The 26290-nt window shown below is 41.9% G+C and overlaps 1 protein-coding gene and 1 long non-coding RNA gene across 13 annotated transcripts in view; one reads left to right on the top strand and one right to left on the bottom strand.

Moving 5' to 3' along the window:
* The window catches only part of INPP4A (inositol polyphosphate-4-phosphatase type I A), a 102163-nt gene that overhangs the window by 51069 nt on the left and 24804 nt on the right, over positions 1–26290 (top strand). For 3 of the 12 annotated variants that reach the window (XR_013232069.1, XM_077343458.1, XM_077343457.1), the window contains exons 10-18: positions 1266–1413; positions 6612–6742; positions 7921–8025; positions 9884–9992; positions 10093–10146; positions 13711–13728; positions 19683–19866; positions 21229–21447; positions 22956–23238. Coding sequence is in view for 6 of the 12 variants with exons in the window: in XM_077343458.1 (XP_077199573.1) it covers positions 1266–1413; positions 6612–6742; positions 7921–8025; positions 9884–9992; positions 10093–10146; positions 13711–13728; positions 19683–19866; positions 21229–21447; positions 22956–23238 (1251 nt within the window). In the remaining 6 variants the exon portion in view is untranslated. The remainder of the gene's footprint in view (positions 1–1265; positions 1414–6611; positions 6743–7920; positions 8026–9883; positions 9993–10092; positions 10147–13710; positions 13729–19682; positions 19867–21228; positions 21448–22955; positions 23239–26290) is intronic. The other 9 variants (XR_013232073.1, XM_077343461.1, XR_013232074.1 and 6 more) reach the window with 6 other exon arrangements.
* The window catches only part of LOC143840220 (uncharacterized), a 61584-nt gene that overhangs the window by 29300 nt on the left and 5994 nt on the right, over positions 1–26290 (bottom strand). The window lies entirely within an intron of this gene.

The following is a 26290-nucleotide window of genomic DNA, read 5'->3' as shown; positions in this document are numbered from 1 at the left end:
TAGAATCATAGAATCATAGAGCTGGAAGGGGCCATCTAGTCCAACCCCCTGCTCAACACAGGATTAGCCCTAAGCATCCTAAAGCATCCAAGAAAAGTGTGTATCCAACCTTTGCCTGAAGACTGCCAGTGAGGGGGAGCTCACGACCTCCTTAGGCAGCCTATTCCACTGCTGAACTACTCTGACTGTGAAATTTTTTTTCCTGATATCTAGCCTATATCGTTGCACTTGTAGTTTAAACCCATTACTGTGCACCCAAGAAAGTTTTATTCAAGGTGTAATCTTTTGTGTGCATGCACACTTCCTCAGGCACAATGAAATGGGAAGTTAACAGTCCACACATATAGGCGAGCAATAAATTAGTAAACAGCATAATAAAGATATTTTAATAGATTCAAGCAAGCTGCAGAAAAAACAAGCTTAAGTTTATAAGGTTATCATTTATTTGGGTTCAGCTGTGGGGGAAAACAGTGAAGGAAATAAATATGTAAAGATTGGAGACAAATGGACAGGTGTATCCCCAACTGTGGATCACCTGAGACCGATTAACTGAGGCCCTGTGACTAAGCTCCATCCACCACCCCCAAGCAAGTCAATCTTAGTACTTGACGTACAAAGTAATTTATGTAATCAAAAAGATCCATGTTCTAGAAGTGTACAAGAAACGTTCTGTTTTTAATGGCGGAAGTTGGATTTCTGAGGGGTCCCCTAATCTTCAAGTGGATTGGGGCAGGCTGCAAGAAGGAGCCCAGGAAATGTGTGAAGCTGCATTCAACAGGTTGCTGGATATGGAGGGATCTCTTGCTGAAGACAGATGTACTGTAAACTGGGGTTTTCATCATTAGGAACACTTTGGCAGCTCTCTTTTTTTATTATTGGCTGTTCCTAGCAAGGCAGCAAATTGACTTGTGATACATCATTCCTGCCTTTCTTGCTCATTCTTTGGTTGGGTGACAAAGCAACTTGTAAATTGGCTATTTGTAAGAGACTGTGCCGTGAGCTCTCTTCCGGTATTATGTCTGTCCTCAGCCAAAAATTCGTCACCTATGATTTGGCTCCACCATTGTGGTTCCAGTAAACTACAAAAGTGTGGTCACAATTATGTTTCAGTATACAGAAACATGAATATATCACGGGGTACATTTAGTAGGATATGGGTACTGTTGTTTTTGAACTAGCTAGTTAATTGAATTTCTTTTAGTGTTGAGGAATTGGAATGTGTGAGTCTAGATTTTGAATGAAATGCTTGCATTTCGATTTTTCAGTTTTTGGAGGGGCCATTTGTCGGATGTATCGTTTCCCTACCACTGACGGGAACCATCTGAGGATCTTAGAGCAAATGGCCGAGAGTGTGCTGTCCCTTCATATTCCCAGACAGTTTGTGAAGCTGCTGCTTGAAGAAGATGCTGCCAGGTAAAGCAACAAGCCAAGAAGATGTTTATCCCCTGTGGTTGAATGTGTGTGAAGCTTGTGCTTTTGGATTTGTTGAGGAAGTAAGATTGTTCCAAACAAAGCAGTTACAATTTTGTTGCCCGAGATACTGCTTTGTAAATATTCTGCAGCCATATGCACAGTGTAACAGCAGAGTCGCTTGTGCTTTCCAAAACCCACGTTTTCAAGATCACATATGGGCAAGGGGTGGGGAAGATTGCAAGGAAGAATCATCAAGAGGGAGAGATATTTCACCCTCCCATTCCCCCTGGCTCTCCCCCGCATATGCTTCCCCCAAAGCTGCTGTTCCCCAACAGAGCTTACTTTTCAGAAGAAGGGGGACTATTTGCTGGAGGGAACCGTCTTTGGCTCAATGTGGTGGAGGGCCATTTCGTAGAAAATGGGTGACAACTGCTTTTCTTCTCTTGTATGTATTGTGAGAACATTTTTCCAGGTTCCCACTTCTATTGGAAGCAGTTTCTAAATTAATCTTACAAAGGTCAACACTTCCATAGCTATTTCTCTCAGCGATTTACTTGATGAGTCTGGTAATAGATTTGCTACTTAAAATTGAAGGTTGTAAGTGATGCTTGTGAAGACTTGTTTACTGGGTTCACATTGTGCTGATTTTCGCTGCAGATCATATGGTGATCTATTTTGTACCAGGGCTTAATTGACCTCCATTAGGAATTTCAATACAAACTTATCTGTACTGATTGTTTGAGATCTAGCATGTAAGCAGTTGAGGAGCAGTGGTTGCAGACTGACCCAAATCCTTGAACTTCCTTCTGCCTGCGACAAGTGGATAAGTTTGTAGTATTACCATGTTATATGCTGTTTTGATGAGAAATGAGGAATGTTCAAGACATGATGACTCTGTTAATTGCTGTTGCTGTTAGTATATGGCTCTTGGGGTATTGTATCAGGACTAATATCAGACGTCACACCAAATTGGAGCGATTGCACTGTGGCTTCACAAGACAAGCCATAGTTTGTGATTGGAAATGGTAGCTGATGGAGACTGATTAGCCCTTTAACTGACCAAGGAATTTCCTAGTGGCCTGCTGCTCTAGGAGACCACAGGCAGCCAGAAGCAAGCTGAACTGAGAGCCCCGGCAGCATTTAGCTCAGATCCAGCCACTTAGCTCAGGCCCAGCCAGTGTTCTTGGTGATGCTATGGGCTCCCCTCTTGGTTCCTCTTGCACTGCTATGGGCCAGACATGATCTGAGTCCTACCTGTTGTGCTGGGAGTGTTGTTAGGATCACTCAGGTTTGTTCCTGGACCACTATTGTAGTGAGAAGCTACTTATGCACCCAATTATAGAATTTGGGCAAATGTTTTAAAGGTTTTGCCTATGCAGACAGTTTAGCAGCAGGATTTATCAATTAAAGGATGGTTATGAGCCTTTAAACCTCTAGAGCGGTGGTTTCTAAGCTTTTGAGTTGCTGACCCCTTGGCTCTTAGGCCACATAACCTGGCCTAATAGGCACCCCACACATATGAAAAACACACCTCTTTCTTGGTGCTAGGTCTACTGCATATTCAAAACACACAATATTACCGACACTTCTTTTTTGGTTGTTATGCAGCAGCCATATTTTAGTCTGCAAAAAATATATAAGTTCTTTGTAAAAGTCATGTGCAAAAACCACTTTGGCTCCCCATTGGGGACAAAGACAGAAGGGGGGATGGAGGAAGAGAATGAATGAATTTTTGAATTGAATGAAAAATCCCATGGCCAGGAGCAAGCGGTCAAAGGTCAGCTAAAATCTTTTAGTTAGCATGACGCTAAAAACACACCTTTAGTAGATGTCACTGGAAATTGAATTTCTGCACATCTGTTTGGGGCTGTTGTATGCAATCCCTTTAAAGTTTAAAAGGTTCTGCCCAAAACAGCTTGTGACTGCTGAGTGGCCAGGAGCACCTCCCCGACGCTCAGCTGCTCATGCTGCTTTTGCACGGAACAAAATGCAGGGGGATAAAGGGAATCTGAGTCCCTTTAAAGCCCCTGCTATTTGCTCTATCCACTAACTCAGTGGTCCGCAACATTTTTAAGGCTGTGGACCAGTTGGGGGGAGAGCGATCCAGCGACCGCGCATGCGCGGCAGGTCTGCGCATGTACATTTGCGCCATGCGTGACCGCAAACGCGCATGCGCAGCACTTCTGTGCATGCGTGCATGCGTGAAAATGCCACACATGCGTGTTTGCGACCACACATGGTGCAGACGTGCATGCGCGGACCTGCTGCACATGCGTATTTGTGCCAGCGGCTGCTCTCCCCTCCTCCCACAAAAAGAAGCTTGCCGGGCCACAAGGTAATTGGCTGCTTTGGCGGCCGATTTGCTTGCGGCCTGGGAAGTTTCTCACTGCAGGGAGGCGGGGAGAGGGAGCCGTGACCCGGTGGTTGGGGACCACTGCATTAACTGCCATAAACCACCATGAACTGCTTTAAAAGTTTGTAGAATTTCCTGACAGTAGACCCTCGCAAACTTCAGTCTAAGAACCACAAATGACGAATTTTATAGTTCAGTTTGTGTCCAACTCTACACACAAGTATATGTAGTGGACATCAAAGGCAGTCATGGTGGCTGCTGTGTACAGGCCAAATACCTGTCCCTCATGTTGCCTGCTGCCTTTTCCCGTTTTGCTTAGCTCATTCAGAGGATTAGTAATACTTTCCCCTTGTTCATTACTTAGTTTTGACCAGTTATGTATATATGTCTGGCTGTCCTTGAGTTGTGTCCAAATATTCTTGCAATATTTATTTTAACGAAAAGAGCAGACAAGCTGTGAGCGAAGGAGACAAGCCAAGCAGCTGCCAGAGGGCTGAAGGAGGTAAAAAAAACCTGACACTGGCTAGGCCTGGGAACATGTTTTTACAAAATGTTACCCACCCTAAGCAACATTGGAAGGGCAGATTAAAAATAAAGTTTTATTATTGTTATATTATTTATTTTATCAAATCGCTCCTGTTAGTCATTTACAGTCATGCCTGGCACCACTTGGAGCCACCTTGGTGTAGTGGTTAAGGGCATGGACTTCTAATCTGGTGAGCCAGGTTTGCTTTCCCAATCCTCCCCCACATGCAATCAGTTGGGTGACCTTGGGCTCGCCACAGCAACGATAAAGCTGTTCCAACCGAGAAATAATATCAGGGCTCTCTCAGCCTCACCTACCTCACAGGGTGTCTGTGGTGGGGAGAGGGAAAGGAAGGCGATTGTAAGCCGCTTTGAGACTCCTTCGGGTAGAGAAAAGCAGGGCATAGAAACCAACTCTTCTTCTTCATGTAGAGAGATGAGTGAAAAGGAAGTATTGTCCATCACAGCCCTTAACTTTTCAGAGTTGCTAGCAAAACCAGTTCTGGGGCACTATCAGCTGACAGCAATCCTAACTTGCGGTTTCCATGGATCCCAACAGGGTGCTGCATTTCCTTCTAATGGGTTTCCTGGTGTCCAAGTCTCATCCCACCCCCCTCCCCTTTTCCAAGGTAGCCTTTCTGTGGTGGCACCCACTTCCCTCACTCAGAACTCCAAAATTGCTGACAGATATTGCAAGGAACTCCTGGCTTATGCATTTGTTCTATACTAATATAATTGGAGATGCACATGTAATTAATATATAACAAGCAATCCTTTCTGCACAAGAGCCTTTACAGAGTTTATATGTTATGCACCATAAGAACAAAGAGGAAGGAAAGAAAGCTACTTTCACATGGAAAAAGTGATTCAGTGTTTTGGAAGGAGAAGACAAGCTTTAGCAGAGGTTGAGGAAGAAGCCACACAAGTGAGAAGTCATCTTTGCCAAGTTCTGACAATGAGCCAATGACTCCCACCTTCCTCCCCCACATACCATGTGTCATTTTCAGAACAATACTTTTAAAACTTACTGCTTCCAGCTGACTGGCCACCATCAGCTGCCCTGGTCTTTATTTTCACTCTCTCTTCCCACACAACTTTTGCTCTGGTCAGCGTTAGTACAGCAAAATGCTGGTTAGAACCCAGGCTGAATCTGCATGGAGCTTTTATTACAGTCCCAGGTCGATTCAGTCCCAATTGTCAACACAGAATGTGATTTCCAGATTTTAACATTGGTAAAGTGGGACACCATTGACTGGAGGGGTTCTTGATTAAAAATTTGGTCTATATGGAGCAACAAAAAGTTTCATAAAATGCATAGAATGCCAAAAAAGTATTATAATATATATATTTTAATTTCAACATAAATACAATTTGCAAGATGCCCCCAGATGTTCCTCCAAAAGTGGGACAATCTGGTCACCTTAGTAAAGGTGCAGCTCTTTGCTTTTCCCGAACTAACTTATTGCCTCGGGCCTCCAATGCTGTAAAAAAGCCCTGATTGGCCAGGGCATCAGTTTAAAGACTTTCTCGTTCCCAGGTTGCAAGGCTTCCCTTAGGGGAAGCCGTAACTTCTCTCAGCAAATATTTGCCTCTTGGATTTATTCCCCCTCCTCTGCTGTCTCCAATCTTCCCTCCCCCCATTCAAGAAAAGAAAGCTTCCTTAATCACGTTCAGAACACGTTTCTGTTTCAATGGGGGGGGGGAATAGAGTTCAAATCGATCTGAATTCAGCAGGATCCACAACAGAATAAAAAAAGTAAGTGCAGAATCAGCCCTGGTCCCTGGAGTGCAGTAAAGTTGCCGTTTCATGAATGGCACTGAAAGTAACTTACATTGATGTGGCTGTTACAAGATCTGCAAGACAATGTAGGCTATTGGTCTGGCTGCGGGGAGACTTTCTGGCAGGGCAGATACAAACGCCATAAATGACATTGTTACATGGAGGCTGAGGGTGAAATCAGATCAGACAGAGCTCATGTATTTGGAACACAGGCCATAAAAATATAATCTAATATTAAAAGAATACAGAACGTCAAGGTCTGCATTGTCCTGGGTTACAAACACAACCCATCACAGACTCAAAGAAGAACCTTTGCCATCTACCTGCTTCCACAAAAGCAGCTTTTAGTTATGCAGCTATTATTGTTATTGTGGCTAATAGAAATTCAGTTTTTTTGCCAACCTTCCAGCACAAAACTGTTCCAGGTCTTGAGTCTTACTCTGCATAAAGCAACTCTTATATTGTTGGAGGGATATTTTACCTTTGTTTAGATACATAGCTATGCTTAGCTGAGGGTTAATTGTTGGGGTTTTTTTGTAGGGTTTGTGAGCTTGAAGAGCTGGGTGAGCTGTCTCCTTGTTGGGAAAGTCTTCGACGGCAAATAGTCACGCAGTACCAAACAATTATTCTAACTTACCAGGACAACCTCACAAATCTACATCAGTACAAAGGTAACCAATAGCTGTTTTCTAGAATACAGAATTACATGCTTGATCTGTGTTTTATGATGATTTCTAATAACTTGTATTACTATTTGCCTTTTCTCTAGGAAAAAAGTTGACTTCAGAGAAACATTGGCATAGGGGATTCTCATAGTAGATGCGGGACTCCTATATATAGTATCCCCTAGTCTAGAAGTGACCAAACAGTGGCTCTACAGATGTTATAGACTACAATTTCCATGAGACCCTGCCAGCATGTTCTGGAGAGCCACAGTTTGGCCACCCCTGTCCTAGTAATTTAGTAGAGCCCCACGCCCATTGTGCATGTATTGATACATGGGTAGACAGACCATTATTGGATATGCTGGCTGCTTCTTCGTCTAGTATTCCCTTTTCCCCAATGCAAGTTACTAGAGGGAGATAGAGGGTGGGAGGTGCATGTAGACCTCTCCTTCCCCTAATATACCACCATATTGCCTGCAAGTATTGTTGGGGAAAGGGGGGAAAGCAGGACTCTTGGGAAGCTGTGTACATGAGCACTGCATTTGTCTGTCTATCTGTCTATATATATAATCTATCTATTGAGACAAAATAATTTTCCTGAGAGCCAACTTGGTGTAATGGTTAAGAGTGTTAGTCTCTCATCTGGAGAACTTTGATTCCCCACTCCTCTACATGCTACCAGTCATGGTTTTCTAGGCCTCACCCTACTTTATGGGTTGTCTGTTGTGGGGAGAGGAAGGGTTGAGATTTGAGACTTCTTCAGGTAGTAAGAAGCAGGGTAAAACAACCAGCTGTTTCTTACCTTAAAACCAGTGTGAGAAAAATGCTTAATCCCCTCCACCACCACCACCACCACGGTCCTGAATTGGAATTGGACTTCAACACACCTGATGATTGACTCCCCCACCCCCAAAGCCTGGGTGCTCTGATCACAGACCTCCTGTCATTTAGCTTGGCCTGTATGGCAGCAACAGGGCTTCTGAGCAGACCACCTTGGGTATGAGTATTCGGGCCTCAGATCTATATCGTGACTCAAAGTGGCTTTCTGGGAAATCTAACTGTTGTTGGGGGGTCTTATATGCTGTAGTTTGTGAACTGAAATTTGGCACTGGCCTTCTCTTCCTTAGTAGTTGTTCTTTTGTGGACTAAACTTGTGGCTTGCTCTCTCCATGCCATTTCTTCAGGCCCATCATTCAAAGCGAGCAGCTTGAAAGCTGACAAAAAGCTAGAATTTGTGCCCACTAATTTACATATACAGCGAATGAGAGTCCAGGATGATGCGGGATCAGGTAGTTTGCCTTGTTCTATGTTTGGTTATATTGCCATGTATCATATTAAAGTTGTTGGTATCTTTCAAAGAATAACTTGTGTCTTTCGGATTCTATCCTTTCTTGATTAAGGGGACTTTCACATGGAGATATTATTCTGTTTTGAATCATTTTTAGTTCCAAGTGTTACAAAAGCAAGGTGGGACCCTTCCAACAGAGGTTTTTTAAACATTGTGCACAGCGCATTTGGATTGGATGCTGAATTTCAGATGGGGCTGTGTTTTCCCCATAATACACATAATTTTATTTGTTCTATGTTTTGCAGTAGGTTGATATAGTGCGATAGCAAAACATTTTAAATTAAAAAAATACAACAGAACATAGGAATGAGCAGGATAAATTAAGTGGTTCATTACTAAGTCCTATACAGTCAAGATATTATCTCCCAAACTCAACAGTGCATCCATATTAAAACCTGAACAAAAGTGGAAAGGGTGTTTTTTTTTTTAAGGGAACAATAGCATGTGCCTTTTCAGATGTCCGAAATTTAAAAACTTCTGAATTTCCCCTAATGTGGGTTCTCCCGGAGAAGAGGGAGAACATACAGAGGGAAGTCAGGGGATTTGAGATGACGTTTGCTGATTACAATGAGAAAATGCCAAAGTATCATGGTGGGGAGGAGGTTTTATGAGGATCTGTTGCTTAAGGATCAGGATTTGTGCTTGGAGGAACATTTGGTAATTCTTTATTGGCATAATGCTGACAATGGCTGGCATTTTCTGAGACAGCCTGTAAACTTCTAACGATTTAATTATATAAGCTCTTGGCTCATTGTTCTCAATTGCAGAAAATAGGGTACACAAGTAAAATGTAGCTTTTCTGATTGAAGCATATATTATAGCTGAACTTCAGTGGCCTCCCCATCTAGTTCAATGGAAGTGGGAATGTTGATATAAGAATGTCCATGTAGACCTTCCATGATTGAAGCCCACATACTCGTATGGCTAGTTGATCTGAATGCAAATCCAGAGTTGTCCTGCCAACAAGTTCTAAAGATCTTTGACATGTCAAACGTGATGTTAATATCACAAAAGTAGCTCAATATCTGTGGGCATGGTTAATCGTCCGTGTGCCTAGTTGCTGATTTACTTTTGTGGTCTCAACACATTCTTCCTGTTTGAATTAGGTAAACGATCTTTAGGCTCATTAATTTCAATATTCCTGATTGCTGATGAAAGTATGGCCCATGCAACTGGGTGTTCATGAATCAGAATCAGAATACCTTTATTGGCATAAAATTGTAAAGCGTAAAACAAAATTCCAAACAGTTCCAGATATAGATTCCATTGTAAAAAGATTTTCATTTAAATTTGCCAGCAAGAACTTAGCTACTTTTACAATAATCGCTGAGTCCCTCACATTTAGTGTCATTTTAATCCAATGGGTGTTCATGGAGTGGCTCTTGTATCTTATGATGGCATTTCCAATAGCCCTTCCATGTATAGATTGTGCAATATGAGAATGGAGTCAGATGTAATCACTTCCCAGGTCTTTCCACAATAGGAAAGCAAGGGTTTCAGAATTTAACACCGTTGTCTTGTAGTTGGATTTGGAGTTGATTTAAAACAGTTCTTAGCATTTGTTGTTATAAGATTAATAATAGATGATCCTGGCAGGGTAGCCATTTGTGCAGCTGCCCTGGTGCTCTACATACCGAGATGGATTCCTCTCTTCTCAGGGTTTTGACCACAAGGAGGATTAGTGTGGGTTTAGCATATCTTTGCCAGATCATAAATTATGTTTCTGAAGCTTGTGTTAGTCATAATGACAAGCGTTTTCCTCTGACACTTCTCCCCCTCTCTCCCCTTGTTCTATTTAGATCAGAATTATGATATTGTAACTATAGGAGCTTCGGCAGCCCACTGTCAAGGTTTTAAATCTGGAGGCCTGCGGAAAAAGCTACATAAATTTGAAGACGCAAAGAAACAGTAAGTGAAAGGATTGATGTAAATGCTGATATTTTGTCTTGGGGCTCCAGTTTTTGTTCAAAAGCATCTCATCCCATGTTTTTATTGCCTCTGCTCATAGGAAGCATCACTTGAAGACTAAATGCAGCTTATGCAAAGAGCGGGAAGGAAGAAGGTTTTTTCTCCCCCTGTTCTCTATTAGTAATGTTACTTCATACTTATTAGATTATTTCATAGTTGCCTTGTAATAAGATATTTTCTATTTAAGTGTTAGGGTTTATCTGTATGGAGGTGACAGTCAGGTCTGTCTGTGAAGCTTCCTTGTAGGGTCTCAGTTTTTCTTGGACTGCTTTGGGGTATTTTATGTGGGTAGCAGAAGTGAATCTCTCCTGGACCTTTAGTGGTATTAACAGCGCTGCTGCTTTCTGACGCCTGCCATTTTGGGTATGCTGGTAATGTACAGGCCATGCAATTCCCTGCGGCTTAAAATGGCACAGCAAGGAAGTGATGGTGCTTTGGTTAGGAGGGGGGAACAAGAGAAGCAAGTTGAGGGGGCAGCTGGAGCAAATTTGGCTTGCACAGGCTCTCACTGCTTGAATCCTGAAATCAGTTGCGTAAAGAGGATTTGGGGCAATATTCTTTCTAGCCATGCTTTTAAGGGAAGACTGACAAGTTGGGGGATCAGGTTTAAAAACAATAATACTGTCTGGAAAACATGTCTTGACACTGTCTCCTAGTTTTGTAATCTGAGGAGGGTTTTTTTTGTATATTTAATTATTTTTAATGTCTTGACCTTTTTAGTTCTGATTTGTGCAGAAGGAAATTGATCACTGTGTTAGTAAGGGCAAGAAGCAAACCTTGACTGCCCTTATCTGATATTCCTGGTATAGTTAGTGAAGAGAGAAATGTCATTCAGAAAAACAGATTCCCTAGCCCCTTTGACAGATGGTTTGCTTCTTACATTAAAGGTTGGGTGCAGATGATGTTATGTTTCTACTGACATTCCAATTGGCGATCCCAGGATCATGACCTTCAGTGAGATACAGGATTTTCAGAAGAAATTCTGTGCAAACTGCATACTGCAATTGTGTGCAAACAATATACTGGAGTTGCTATCATTTTGTCCTGGCTATCTGTCCCTATCAGTGTTATAACTTGTGTCTGAAACGACAAGGTATTTGGGAAACATGAGGAGCCATAGGTGCATCATTTCCCCCCAAAGTGTTTGGCGCTGTTTCTGGTGCAGTGTGATGACAGTGGTGCCATGCTAGTCCTCTTCATGGGCCTGGTAGTCAAGACCATAAAAAGAAAAATCAATTGGGAATCTATATCAGCTGGACAGCCCACACGACTGGCTTCTGGCATTAGTTTGTCCAGGCTTGAGAAACTTTTTGAGTGATTTCCATTTTGTTTGCAACCAGAAAGGTGGCCACGAGGAAATGTGTAGACCCAGAAAGCTATTCCATAGACTCACTCTATGGAAAAACAACAACAACACTTCATTGGAGCTGTTGCTTGTTGCATAGTCTCCATCTTCTCTCATGTGATTCCCCATCAGTACCTTCTTTAGACCTGATGTTTTGAAAATGGGCAGGGTTCCTGGCAAGATCCTGGCTATTCAGCACTTGGTACATTATGAGCATTAATGTTGCCATCAGAGCCAGTGCGTAACAGAGCTGAACTTAAATACAGATGGAACCAATACTAAAAAAATCTTCCAACAGGCCAGTCTCAACCAAGTTTCTCACCTCTTTGGTGTAGATACTGTTTAAGTAACATTTCATTCTCTTCTTGTTTACAATAGCCCCATCATGGCTACCAGGGCTAGATGTTACCACAGAGAAAATGCTGATGGGAAAGGACTCAGTATTTTCAAAAGTTTCCTTGATTAGTTTAAGGACTCTTTCACCAAGAGAAGGCAATACTTTAAGTAAAAAAAAAAAAGTGGCAATTTTGTATATGTTGACGTTGAAAAACAGAGGTGTTGTAAGTCTTTCTATTGGCTTTAGCAGTCCAGCATTAACTAAAAGGCTTCCATCCCAAATTCAGTACTTGACATCCAATGACACACAAGGCATCCATTTTAGGAGTAGTTAATAACTACAACCCAGGTCTGCTAGGCACATTCCAAATAAGGATTGTCCTGTTGCAAAGGTTTTGTTTAGAGGGAAAAGACCTGGGTTTTTGTTCTTCTGTTCTTTGGTCCTATGCCTTTTCTCTTTCTTAAGTATATGGAGCATCTGCTGTTGGGCAGGTCTCATTCACAGCTTCAGTACCACATGGCACTCTAAAAAGGGCTTGTTCTGTAGGCCTCCTCTGAAGGTGACTGATGAAGTGCTTGACACATCAGGAGAGCCATATAAACAAAGCACAAAAATAGCAGTGGGTGCTCCATATAGTTTAAAAAAGAGTGAAAAGGCACAGGACCAAAGAACAGAAGACAACTGTGGTCCTTTCTATTGAAATGAGACAGGCTTTTAAATCAGGTGTTACATGTCAGAGATTTGCTTCTTAACACGAAGCCCTCACTGGTCCCCCCCCCCCTTTGCCTGAATGTTCATTATAAGTAGCTGTTTTAGTATCTCCTAACTATGCTGTTTATTGTGCCAGAATACAGGCATTGCATTGACAGACAAACAGATGTGCCGTTTGGCTCCCAGAAGAGAAGAGGGTCTTCTTGCTACAAGGCAGGGCAGAAAATAGACATTTAAGTTTAAAATATTTTTTTCAGTTTAAAATAAGAGATTTTCTGATGAAGGTGTTTGTCCTATACACACCTGTCTGCTGGTGACAGTCATTATCCTAAAACTGTGTTCTAGGTAGGTGTTTTTATTTCCATTTCCTCTGACCCCAGCATAATGGCAGTGCCTGTAGAGAAGATGGCCATCTCTGACCTCTAAACTGTTGTGTGCTTAAGGCCCTTGCACAAGAAAGGAAGGGCAGCAATGTTGCCTTTGACATCTGGTTCTTTATACAGCTTCTCTTCTTCTGTCCTGGGCCTAGTCTGCACACATAGGATAATGCACTTTCAATGTGCTTTGGCAGCTGGATTTTCTTGTGCAGAACAGGATAATCTACTTCTAAAGTGCATTGAAAGTGCATTATCTGTTGTGTGCAGACTAGGCCCTAGTTCCAGCCTCTCTCTGCTGCCTTGTGGAAGCCCTCTAAATGCAGCAAAGTGGTGGAATTAGCAGCTCTCTGTGGAAGCCATTTGTCAACCTTCCTAGAGGTCAGAATTCAAAGAACTGCTTTAGGCATGCCTAATGGTCATGGCATGCCCACGGGGAGCTTTTTACAAAACTCCTGCCCCTCTTTAGAGAGAAGACACCCGTGGCTTATCAGTCACAGACTACTTTTGAAAATCCCCTCAGGTTCAAATGCAATTTCCCATGAGAAGCTGCTGTCCAAGAGACACAGACCTTTGGGGGTGCCGAACAATGTGGTTCTTTGTGTTGCAGACATAGATTTTTGGGTGCCAAAAATGCTCCCCTGCATTTCGTTCCTTGGAATATGTTTAACTCCCCCAGTGGATGAGGTAGCCAAAAATCAGTAGAGCAAACTGCAAATCATCTGCCATTTTGCTTTCACTGTGACTCTGTTTGGTTTACAAATTTTAATAACTCAGACATGCCTTATTGGAAAATAATTAACCTATTTTAATCTAACTTTGCTTTGCTTCGTTTTCTGCTTTTGGTATTTGCTAACAAATGGCTAATTTTCTTTTGGTTCTTTTTTTTAGCAGTTATGAGGAATGTTGGTGAGTTTTCTGTTTCTATGAATCTGAGATGAGGATTCTCTTCTTTCATCTCTTTCATCAAGCAAAGATTAATGTGTTCATGTAGATGAGGGTTTTCTCTCTCTCCCCTTCTCTTTGTGAAATGCTTTGCAGTTTGCCTTTGCTCCTTTTGCTTCATGCAGTGAATTCATTGTTCACTGTGGTGCACTGCATGAATGATTTCTCCTCCTTTTCCAACTGCATTGTTCGCTTTAATGAACAGCTAACATTTTATAAATGTTTTTGATTTTGGCATGAGGCAGTTAATTGAGATGCTTCAGCTTGCTTAGGCAACTGATTTTGTCTGGAGCCAAAAATGTTTGAAGTACCCATTTAGGGGTTTTGTGGGGAATACTGCTAAAATGTAAAAGTACTCTGTGGTCGCTAACATTTAAGTGACGCCTCAGCTGTATGATGTCACAATGGGAGTTGATGGGGAGCTTATAGGTGGATTTGTAATGGCTTCGTTTGTAAAAAAAAAAAAAAAGGTATACATTTATATGCCACCCTTCTGTCTAATAGAAATCAAAGCAATGCAAATTCATAAAATAGATTCATTATTTAACATAGATAAAATAATTATGTATTGTACAATACACTTATGTCTTGTACAATATCTGCCAGATATCTCCAGATTTTTTTAAAAGCCTGATTCTGCTCCCCCCCCCCCCAAGATAAAGTCAGGTGTTAAGACACTATTCAGCCTGGAAGCTCGTTCCCCTCAGAAATGTGGGGGGCAGTTGTAATTAGCCAATGATATGGGATAAGCAGTCAGCATGTGCCCCAGCAATGTGGCAATTTCTTCTGCTTTTTTCCCTAATGCAGTTCACTAAGCTTCTCCCTCGGTTTTGTGCTTGACACATCAGGAGAGCCATATAAACAGTAGGTGCTCCATATAATTTTAAAAAGAGTGAAAAGGCACAGGACCAAAGAACAGAAGACAACTGTGGTCTTTTCTATTTAAATGAGACAGGCTTTAAAATCAGGTGTTACACCAGTTTTGTACCTGGAGAACAAGGGACCTTCAAACCTCATGGAAGGAGAAGTCTGGGTATCTGCAGTTGGTGGGGGATACTACACTTCAGTTCAAGTTATTACATAATTTAGTCAAGAACCCTTGAATTAAAAATAGGTTTATGACTCATTCAATCCTGGCTCAGATTAGACCCTGGGAATATTTGAGCAGTTAGATGTTGCTGTTTATTTCCCAAAGGCTGTTGGTGTGTAAATGCACACAGGGTCTGATTAATTCATTTCAGTGGGGAAAGTAGGTCTACACACAGATGGGGGCGTGCACACAGACACAGTTCTGCTCCCTTTGATAAAAGTAGAGCTTCTGTGTGATCCCATGTGATGGTCTAGCTCAGGGGTAGTCAACCTGTGGTCCTCCAGATGTTCATAGACTACAATTCCCATGAGCCCCTGCCAGCAAATGCTGGCAGGGGCTCATGGGAATTGTAGTCCATGAACATCTGGAGGACCACAGGTTGACTACCCCTGGTCTAGCTACATTGGATTTTAATCCAGATACATGAGTTTGCATCTGCAGATGAGGTCCTTTGAAACTGAATGGAATTTATGAGGTGGAATCCCATGGATCTGTCTTGCTAGCAGAGCTGTTTTCCTTCTCAGAATCTTATATTAGAAGAAGACTCCTTATGACAAGAACATGTAGCCCCTGCCAATGGATCAGATCCATGGGACCCAACCCACTGAAAACGTGTAAGATCATATCTTAACACAGCCCTCGGCGCCACAGGCGCCGCAGACTAAATAAAGCCGTAAGGGCTTAGTGGGAGGAGTTAGGGCGGGCTCTGTCCGGGATGAGGGAGGGTGCCGATTGGCCCCTTCCTCCAGACAGACCATCGGCCGGGCCAATTCCCGCCCGCGCGGCTTGCAGTTGCTCCCTTGCCGGCGGCCAAGGGAGCCCCCGGCAGTCGCGCGGAGTAATATTGTATTTTTCTTACAGCGGGCTTGATTACTAGTTTTAAATATACAGATGTTAAATTGGTTCAGTAGTTAGATACTTCAAATATCTGTATTGCAGCCTATCATATCAAGGGAAATGTGTTATTCATCTGTTTCCTTCAGGGGTTGCGAAAGCAATAGGTGCACTAAAGACATGGAGTTCCCCCCATTTTAAAGTCTTTAATTTCCTCCTGACAGCACCCATTGTGTTAATTTTCATGTGCATTCACAAACATATGTAGATCGGAATAATAGGTTTTTAAAAATTACTTTTACAGTTTAATTTGCCAGGGAAGGGTTATAGCTGTTCATTAAAGCAGATGTGTGCCAACCTCATGCCATAAATGATCTTTCCTCTCATTTTGCAATGGATCCCTTTCTTTTTTCTTTCTGAGCAGGAAACTGCTGCATGTACCTTGCTGCTACTTACATCCTAATTCTGCATGTTATCTCTCATATGGTGTAAGAAATACTATCCCTAAAATAGGTGATCAGGAGGAAGATAAGCAACTGAAAGCCTTTGAATATTGCCTGGTATTGCATTCTATAATATTTAGATTTGTTCACTAGAGAACCTCTCTGAAGTAATTGTCCACGGTGTTTTCTAATAGTAAAATAAATACAGTCATAAAACTGTAAAACACTGAAATAAATTGTCATTATCGGATTGAAAAGTCACCACAGTATAATGGATGGAAAATCAACAAGAGAGCAACCATTTTAAATGTAGTAACAGAAGCCAATCAACAGGAAGACACAAATTGTACCAAATTGCTTCCTACTTCTTTCAGTGCTAGCTTTGTATATGGTAGCTTCCTTGAATGCAGGGATGGGCAAATTGAGGCCCTCCAGCTGTCCATGGACTACAATTTCCACGAGCCCCTTTCATGGGCTATACCTTTTAGGGGCTCATGGGAATTGTAGTCATGGACAGCTGGAGGGCCACAGTTTGCCCACCCCTGCTTGAGTGGAATATATTTTCCCAGGCAGTTTCTTGAAAAGGCCTCTGTAATATCCTTTTGGAACTTAGAATCCTCAGAGTTAGTAATGTTAAAGCTATTTCTTTAGTTGATAACTCAAAATGTAGAAACCAGCATCCTTCCCCATAGCATACTGAAAACCATTCTCAGTACCTGAATTAGCTTCCAAAACAACAGTATACTGGAGAGCTCCTTTTAAAAAATAAAGTAATGGATCTCACTTGGCATTTGCAGCCTTATGCAACCCATAAAAGAACCCCTTTTTTGGCTGGACTGTCATGTAGCTGAAGTATTCATTTATAAAATTACCCTGGGACGATGCTGACAGTTGCGCAGGGAAGCCACTTTTTCTTTTCAGTGGCATTGTTCAATCATTTAAAATATTTTGAAGAACTAGTTGCACATCACTGGGGGGGAAAGCCCAAATTTATTCACTCAAAAAGTTTCCAGTGCTGTCAAGAACCACCATGGTCTCCCAGGAAAAGATTCCTTCTGTCCCTTCTCTGCAGTCACATTCACAAGAACACATGTGACACAAGATGCTTGAGAGAATAAGAGCTGCTACTGCCCTGTGGTAATGATGCGATCCGTCTCCTTGAGCTGCTAGAATGTTGAACCCTTAGACCCCCCCCTCTCTGGTAGTCCTCTAAATTTCACATCTGCCTTGTATTTTTTTTTGTTTAAATAGAAAGTTACAGTTGTGAAGTTAACACATGAAGCCACTCCTGTTCATGACTAGGGGTGTGAAAAACAAACAAACCCCAAACAGGTATTTTTTGGGTTCAGCTATATGGAACTCAAAAAATATTGGTATTTCTCCATATTCCCAAATTCCAACACCAGTATGGTATTTAGATTTGGTAAATATTCAGGAATGCCAAATAATAATAATAATAATAATAATTATTATTATTTGCTTCAATGGAGACCATTATAATCAACGGTCCCCATAGGCTATACTGGAGAATCAGGCTTGGAGGGGGCTGGTTTTTGAGGCAGAGACACCAAATTTGCCGCATAGTTGCTGATGTCTCTACTTCAGAAACAAACCCAAATTTGAAAAAGAATGGACCAGGATGTCCAGTTCTGTGGCTCCCCAAAGAATGTGCCCCCAACCTACATTCCCCTATAGAAGAGGGAAGGCATTTAAACTTTAAAGAGAACATGGCATCTGAAGGCATTTAAAGGGCTTGCAGTCCCTCTAAATGTCTTCTTCAAGCTGAAAGTTTACTCTGAAGGCATTTAAAAGGACTGAGAGCCCTGCTATAGTGGAAATCTCCAGCCTTTTTGACACTCTGGACATCTTTGAAATTCAGGCACAGGAGCTGAGCACAGCTGTAAAATGGCTGCTGCAAGAGGCAAAGCCAACCACCAAATCAATGCCACAGGAGGCAGAGCCACACACACAGAAGAAGTCCAAGTGCAGTGGCGAAGAGGGACAATTCACAAATTACACTGGAAAAAGGAGTTTGTGAGAGCATAAAATTAGCAGTTGAGACAGCTGCCACTGAAACAGTATTTTGATCTGGACAACCAATTAGATTTCCCTTGACCAATCAGAAGCCCTTCTGTATAAGAGCCCCATATGATCCCACCCACTTTTTAAAAACAGTTGGGAGAGGACCAGGAAGGGGTTGGTGGATACCATGACACCCCTCAGCCGTGATGCTGGGGATCCCTGCTCTATAGGAGTATCTGGATGTTTTTCCTGCTCCATCTGCAAAAATAGTGCAGGTTCCAAGCAGATGACAGGCTGCCAAATATTCCTGGTGAGCTCCATTGAGCTTCTCACCAGTTGTGCATGCCTGTCCTATCTTGCGTCAGAACTGTGAACTTGGCATGGAAGATTGAAGATGCTATCAAGTAATGTGTTAATGTTCCTGGATAAAGTCTTATGAGCAGCATTGTTACTACTTTGTTATAAATTGTGAGCTTTAAAACCAAAAGAGTATATACATTTTGTGGGGAAACGGGTGGGATTCAGCCAGCTGTTCCACTATGTAAAAGGGAGGAAAATGTCTCCATCAGCCACCAAGAAGACCATATTGGGAATCATAGGGCCATAAAAGCCAAATAGAATGAGGGCTATAATAAAGATGAGGGGGATTAAGCAACAAAGCTGGCCAGATCCAGCCCAGTGAGTTTTACCTAGTGATACACAGGCAGAAGAGTCAGAGATTTTAACACAATGATTGAGGATCTTCCACGTTTTTTCCTCCCCCAGAAGTCACTTCCAATCTTGGGAAAGTCTATTCCTGAGGTTGTGGGACCTGTGTGTAGCATCCATGTGGCTCACAGGGCTATAGTCAGGAGGTGGAAAGGGGTCAAATTTCCATCTTCCATTAGCAGCATAGTTTAGTCTCCCTTCATTGCAGCAGACCACAAAATTCCCCATGTGGGTCTTGTAGTCCTGGGAACTCTCTCACCTCTCCTAAGGTCAGAAATGTCTGCTAGATGGAGGGGAAAGTCAGGAAGATCTAGGACTGTCAACACCTTCCGCTGATAGACCACCAGCCCCAACTCACTGCTTAGGCTATACTAAGTAACAATTGGGCCTTTCCTTTTAATTTTGTAGCCATACAGTGTCAGACACATGCTGCCTTTCTTCTGTACAACTTCTAAGCATTCACTTGGCATGCACAGTGTGTACACCTGTGGCCAGATGCTTTCATCAAATACAGTAAGGCAGGGGTAGTCAACCTGTGGTCCTCCAGATGTCCATGGACTACAATTCCCATGAGCCCCTGCCAGCGTTTGCTCATGGGAATTGTAGTCTATGGACATCTGGAGGACCACAGGTTGACTACCCCTGCAGTAAGGCACCTGGTTCCCAATGGAGCAGTCTGCTTTAGTCTTCTGCCTTTCATTTGTTAGTATAGAGAGGCAGTTGCTTGTGCCACCCTCTTTTTCAGCATGATGAAAGAATGCAGTTGCAGCAGTCATCTCATAAATTCATATTTAAAATTGGTCACTCTCCCCACCCTCTAGCACATCATCCAGCTCCCAGTCAATAGTGTACATACCACAAGATATTATTCGAGCAAAGGAGATCATCGCACAGATCAACACCCTGAAAACTCAAGTTAGTTACTATGCAGAAAGACTCTCCAGAGCTGCCAAGGACAGATCATCCAATGGGCTTGAAAGAACACTTGCCATTCTGGCTGATAAGGTATGAGAAACAGTAGATGGTTCGTTTGCCCCACTGTGATCTCTGTTTCCTTAACTGAGGTTTCCTTTTGACTGTTCATCCATCTGAGTATTAAACTAGAGGTATTTTTGGCTGATTGTGCTACTTTTTTACCCTGCAGGCTTCCCAAACTTACAAGACTTTTAACATTTTCATCTGGGTTAATTTTGGTGACCGTAGTTCAACTTCGAAAACACTGAGAATTTTAAATGCATTTTGATTGGATGCAGATACATGATTTAAAAATCGTAGGCTATGACTACAGTAGGATAGACACTGTGAACAGGTGCCTGGAGGCAGTTTTGGCATGGATGAAGGCTAACAAGATGATTCTAAATGAAGGAGCTACTGGCCTGGGAAATGGGTTATTCCCTGTTCTGAATGGGGTATACTTTCCCTAAAGGAGCAGGTTTGTTGCTTGAGGGTGCATATGGACCTGAGACTCATGTTGACTGGGTTGTCAGAACCATATCATTTCAGTCATTCTACCTACACTTGCTTCCAGTTTGCTCCCGGGTGGAATTCAAGGTGCTGATATTGACCTTTAAAGCTCTGTACAGCCTAGGACCAATGTAATTCCAGACCCAGTTTCTCTAGTATGAATCTCCACTCCAGTAATCCTGGGAAGTTTTGCTTCAATTGCCTCTGTTGTCCTGAGGCTAGATGGGTGGCAACCCACGAAAGGGCCTTTTCCATCATGGCACCCCAGGGAGATTCATCTGTCTAACTTCTATCATTGTCTTCCACTAGTGTGTGACAACTGTTTATTGGTCTTCCTCCTAATGTTGTTTGTTTATGGTTTTACAATTGAATTTTATAATTTTACACTGATAAATGTTTTAATGTTTGCCCCCGTGTACTCCCCAGTTGAATAGAAAGGAAATATTAAAATATTCTAAATAAATAAATGTAAATATAAAAGTTATTTTTTTAAAGGTGAAGAAGTGGTTGCAGTATTTATGAGAGCCCCCCCCCTTCTTTGCCACTGTATAGTATGGAATCTCAGTGACAGTAGGACCTTTAAAGGACATTATTCCAAATACCATTGGAAATTATTAGGTTGAAGGTTTCTTAGCAATTTGACATTCTGGATGTAGTATGGAAAACTTTCAGAACACAGAAATGAACAGAAATTAACAGAACTGCTTGTCTATTACTGCCTTCCACTTCAATTTATGCTGTCTTCCACTTGGCTTCTTTCTCCAACCAAAGTGACTTTCTCTTTGGTTATATATTTTATAGCAAGACTAAGGTCATGCAGAAACCATGCAAAAACAATAGAAAAAAATTGCCTTAAACAATGTTATATGAGTACATGCGCATGTATTATTTTATGCTCTCTAGACGCGGCAGCTTGTCACCGTCTGCGATTGCAAGCTCTTGGCGAATTCAATCCACGCACTGAATACTGCTAGACCAGATTATATAGCTTCAAAGGCCTCTCCAACCTCTACAGAGGAAGAACAAGTGGTGTTAAGGAATGACCAAGACACTCTGGTGGCCAGATGGACAGGAAGAAATAGCCGATCTTCTCTGCAGGTGGACTGGCATGAGGAAGAGTGGGTAGGTTTGTTGATTGAAGACCTGAATCCCATTATTGCAGTAAGTCTTAGTTTGAGATGTGGCCTTTACTTGAGAGTCATGGAGGCTTTAGATGGCTTTTGAGGTAATTGGGAAACAGAATGGGATATTAATCCTTGGTTTTCTTTCTGTAGAAGCATTTTGCTTAGGAAAAAAACAGTTGCTTGCCTTTATGTTGTCCTTTGAGTGGTCATCTGTGCCATTTGTGTGATGCACAGAGGTCATGAAAAACTATAATCAGATTCACAGGTAGCTGTGTCTTCTTTTCCAGGGAAAGCACTTCGTTTTCTAGCAATAAACTTCATAATGTTAACTGAGATTCCTGATATGAACAATTAAAAAAACAAAGCTGTGGAAGCTATTGCCCAATTAACAATTCCCCCAAAGTGGATTTTGTAACTTAAAATGGGCTGTTATTATTTTTTACCCTGAATTAGGAAGGAGCAAATAAATGTTATTTTTCTATTTGGGTATATTGAACCTGCCCAAAATTCAATATTTTTGAAAAATCCTGGATTTCAATACTGGTATGGTATTCAAATCTGGAATATTTTGGAAATCCTGTATTTTTGGGGGTCCAGTACCTGAGAAGAAAAATATCATTATTTTACAGTTTAAACTGCAGTGCAGGAGAAACTGGCCCCAATATCTGTATGTGGTAAGGAGATCTCACCCCACTACACTCAGATCTGACTGGGAGAGCTTCTCGTGTTCTGCAGTTTAAACCAAGTCACAGGAGAAGCTGGCCTAAGAATCTGTGTATAGTGTAGGAGGGGGGAGGTCCCCTCTCTGTTGCACACAGACCTGGCTGGGAACTCTCGGCTTCCACTGCCCTGGTCAATCCTGGGCTGACTCCTCTTCTCGGTTTAAACTGAGCTGCAAGAGAAGACACAGCCCCCAGCGAAGGCAGCATGGTGCTCTCAGCTCCTGCTGTCCCAGCTCTCTTGCAGCTCGGTTTAGACTTTCTGAACCTGCCATCCCAGCTGATCTTCAGTATAGCAAAATATACCTGAATAAAAGCTGGGAAAATTCTGCTTTATTCTGGCTCTGCTATCCTGCTAGCTGATCAGATTCCCTGATCTGTGTTTGGCTTAAATGATACCTGAAAAATACCGGTAAGATCTATGCCGAATGCACATCACTATCCTGAATCCAAATTTAAAAGGCTTTGGGGATGAGAAATATGATGCAGAACAAGAGTTTTAACAATTCCTTGATGTGCCTATAAAACCCCCCTCTGACAAGAACACTAATATCAGCACAGTGTTGACTTCAGAAGGTAGCACTAGTGTGCTTTTGGACTCAGACCATCAATTGTGTAAATGTTGCGTGATTTGGAATTTTTGAATGCCTTTGTCTGCTGTCTCACCTCCGGTTTCTCCCTTAGGTGAGACCAAGCCTGAGGTGGCCAGTGTTGCGTTCAATGGATTTGTTATGTTTCATCCAAACGGCATCTGTTTGCTCTCCTCTTCCCCCTCTCATTTTCTCAGGAAAAGGTTTGGGTGAACGTTGACAAAAGTCTTGAGTGCATAATCCAGAGGGTGGACAAACTTCTCCAGAAAGAGCGTTTACATAGTGATAGCAGCGAAGATGTTTTCCAGAGTGATGTCAGCTGTTCTAGCAAGAAAGGTAAACAGGATACGCGAGCGTATTGGATAAAGCCAAAGGCCTTAAATGAGACCTCATCTTCATCATTCCCACCATCATCTTCATCACCCCCACCATCATCTTCATCCATATCATCCTCTGCAAGCCATTGTCCCAGAGTCACAAGTGCGTATGATAGACATGGCTTTCTCTGCCTCTTAACTGCTGCTTCTGTTCTGCCTTGGCATATTTCTTAGCCTCTCCTCCATTGTTTGTTTGTTTGTTTGATTGATTTTTATACCTCCCTCCAGGTGGCCCAGCTCAGAGCGGTGTTCGATAACGAACCCACACACAACACACAGAAACGTTAATCTCGTTAAAATTATGATTTAGATTTAAAATTAGTTTGCAGTTTCAACAGTTAGTTTAAAACAATAAGCGGCATTCAAGTGCAAAAGGAAGCCTCAGCAGCCCACTTTCCAGAACCCTTTGTGAATTTCACTCAAGCCAGACTGCAGTCTGGATGCCTTATTACAGATAATGGATGGTGAATATAGGGAGAAGCGAATAGGGGGGGCCCACTAGATGGTGACATATCACCGGCCCCAACCAAAAGCCTGGTGAAAGAGCTCCATCTTGCGGTTCTTGTGGAATTGTGCTAATTCAGGCAGGGCCTGGATGTGTTCTGGGGGCTCATTCCATCAGGTAGGGGCCAGGACAAAAAATGTCCTTGCCCTAGTTGAGGCCAGACATATCTCTTTATTCTCTGTACAGTCATTTCAATGATTCAGCCGGCTTAGCCCTGGTTTCATTCCATAGTACTGCTGTGATGTGCAGAGATCTCCTTTCATATAGGTGGAACCAGTTATACGGCTGGACATTGGCTAGGTTTAGACAATAAGGACTCATACAGTTTTCCCTGCCTGTTGTCAGATCTTAAATTTCTACAGGAGCAGCAGCAGTATGGAATGAAGCCGAGGAAAAACAACATTTGTTGCCTCTGTAACACAGAGAGGGTACCGGAGTGGGGGTGATAGGACTCTGTTTATATCAGAGCTCATGTTAAAAGGGACTGCTTGGGAAAATCTTTTAACATGTTGTGAACAGGCGAGAGCCAGCTGGGTGTTGTGGTTAAGAGTGATGGCCTCTAATTTGGAGAACTGAATTTGATTCCCACTCCTCCACATGCAGCCAACTGGGTGACTGTGGGCCTGTCACACTTCCTTCAGAGCTCTCTCATCTTCACCTAGAATCATAGAATCATAGAGTTGGAAGGGGCCATACAGGCCATCTAGTCCAACCCCCTGCTCAACGCAGGATTAGCCCTACCTGCCTCACTTGGTATCTGTTGTGGGGAGAGGTAGGATCGGTGGGAGTCTTTGAGACTCATTTGGGATGTAAAAATTGGGTTACAGCAAATCAGCTCTTAGCAGGATAAAATGGAGGGGAGAAATATGTAAGTTGTTTTGAGTCCCTGTTGTAGAGGAAGGTGAGCTATAATAAAAGTTAAGTAAATAACTTTGGGATAGAATTTATTAATTGCTTATAATCCGCCTTTCTCACAGGGACTCAAGGGGATTACACACCGTGAGTCAGTTCAGTCAACAAAACGAGACACTCAGTTACCAGTGCATTAGGATTTTAGAAGTCTGGAACCACCAGAAAGAACTCGTGTTTACATGACATAAGTGGTATAACAATTACATATAGGATCCTGCTTACAGTAGGGCTTTAAGTAGGAGTGAGAGCTTCATATTTCATGGTTTGATCTTGGCTCAGCTGTCTTTTGTGTTTCAACTAGAGGTTGAAACCTTTTCTGCATTTTTTGATGTGATCCAGGCTTCCTGCCCTGCTTTTTTAAATGTTTTGGCATGTCTTTTAACCTCTGGGTTTAATTGTTTTAATGACGTGTTTTTTGTTGGTTTTTAAGATGTGATTTTATCATGTATGTTTTAATTTGTTGAGCACTTTGATGGCCCTTATAGCGGCAGAAAAGCAGGGTATAAATTCTGTAAAATAAAATGATTAGCATTTTCCATAGTCAGGCGCTGAAAATCACATTCCTCAAGGTACTTATTAAGGATTTGGTCAAATTTCCAATGGCAGTCTGTTGACAGTTTTACGTGTTTGCAATTTTGTTTTGAAAGTACATAAACTTTGAATGTAGTTTCTAAATATAGACTTCATTCACGTAGCTGTAATTTAGCATATATATGGCTTTCCATACAGGGGTCCTGTATGGTTTTCCTATCCTGTGAGTAGATGGCTGAGCTGAGGGTCAGTTCAGCACCCAACCTAGTGACTAGGGAGGTCCCATCTATCTACCATACTTCTAGGAAATGATGTTAGGCATTTAGATATTGTTGTATCCCTTTGTACTTCAGTACCCCAGTTTGTAATCTGGCTGGGAAAGGAGGTTGTGCTGCCAGAGCTGCTATTACTGTTAGAGACCCATAGATATCTATTTTGTATTTAGCATTGTTCCAAAAATTGGCTACATTACAATATCTGAACTGAATCCTTGAATTTGAGCAAGCTTTAAATCTTTATTAGGAGCATAGTATAGAATTCCACCAGAATTCTGTGACATAAACACAAATACAAATACATTGCTAATTACCACTAGAAGTATCTGTGATTTCTCAACTATTTCATACTATTATAATTTCATACTATTATAATTGAACATAAAAGAAAGAAAGAAAATTACTTGAAATAAAATTAATGTTTATTTTGCTATTTTTGGTATAAAATTGCATGGTGTTTGAGTTGTTGATTCTTCTAATCTATATTGTTATTAATCCTGTATAAAGAGGCACTACAATCAAGAGTTGTATGAAATGGTTTATGTAACATGAAATTAGTAACACCTTTTCTGTTTGCAGTTAAAAATTGGACTTGATCTTAATGAATGACTTTTGTGTGTGTGTGTGTGTGTGTGTGTGTGTGTGTGTACTGGATTAATTTTTTTTACAGGTACTGGTTTAATTAATTGAAATTAATTTAATGGCAGTAGTTGCTAAGGACTACTATGGTCTTGCTCATCAGACTGGTGTATTGGGAAATCAGTTTCTAGTATCTATCAGTTATGTATAGTGTGGAGCTCTAGAATAGAACATAGTTATACCAGCTATTATGTGGCCAATATTATCTGATCAGTTTCTGGTTGAGAACTGTTGAAAGGATGAATCAGTATTTCTTAATGTCTACTTTTGTGTTTAGCTCAGTTGTAATGTTT

The sequence above is a fragment of the Paroedura picta genome, chromosome 6, assembly GCF_049243985.1.
Source record: "Paroedura picta isolate Pp20150507F chromosome 6, Ppicta_v3.0, whole genome shotgun sequence".
NCBI classification, from domain to species: domain Eukaryota; kingdom Metazoa; phylum Chordata; class Lepidosauria; order Squamata; family Gekkonidae; genus Paroedura; species Paroedura picta.
The sequence above is the reverse complement of the archived record's forward strand: the minus strand, read 5'-3'. Positions and strand labels throughout refer to the sequence as shown.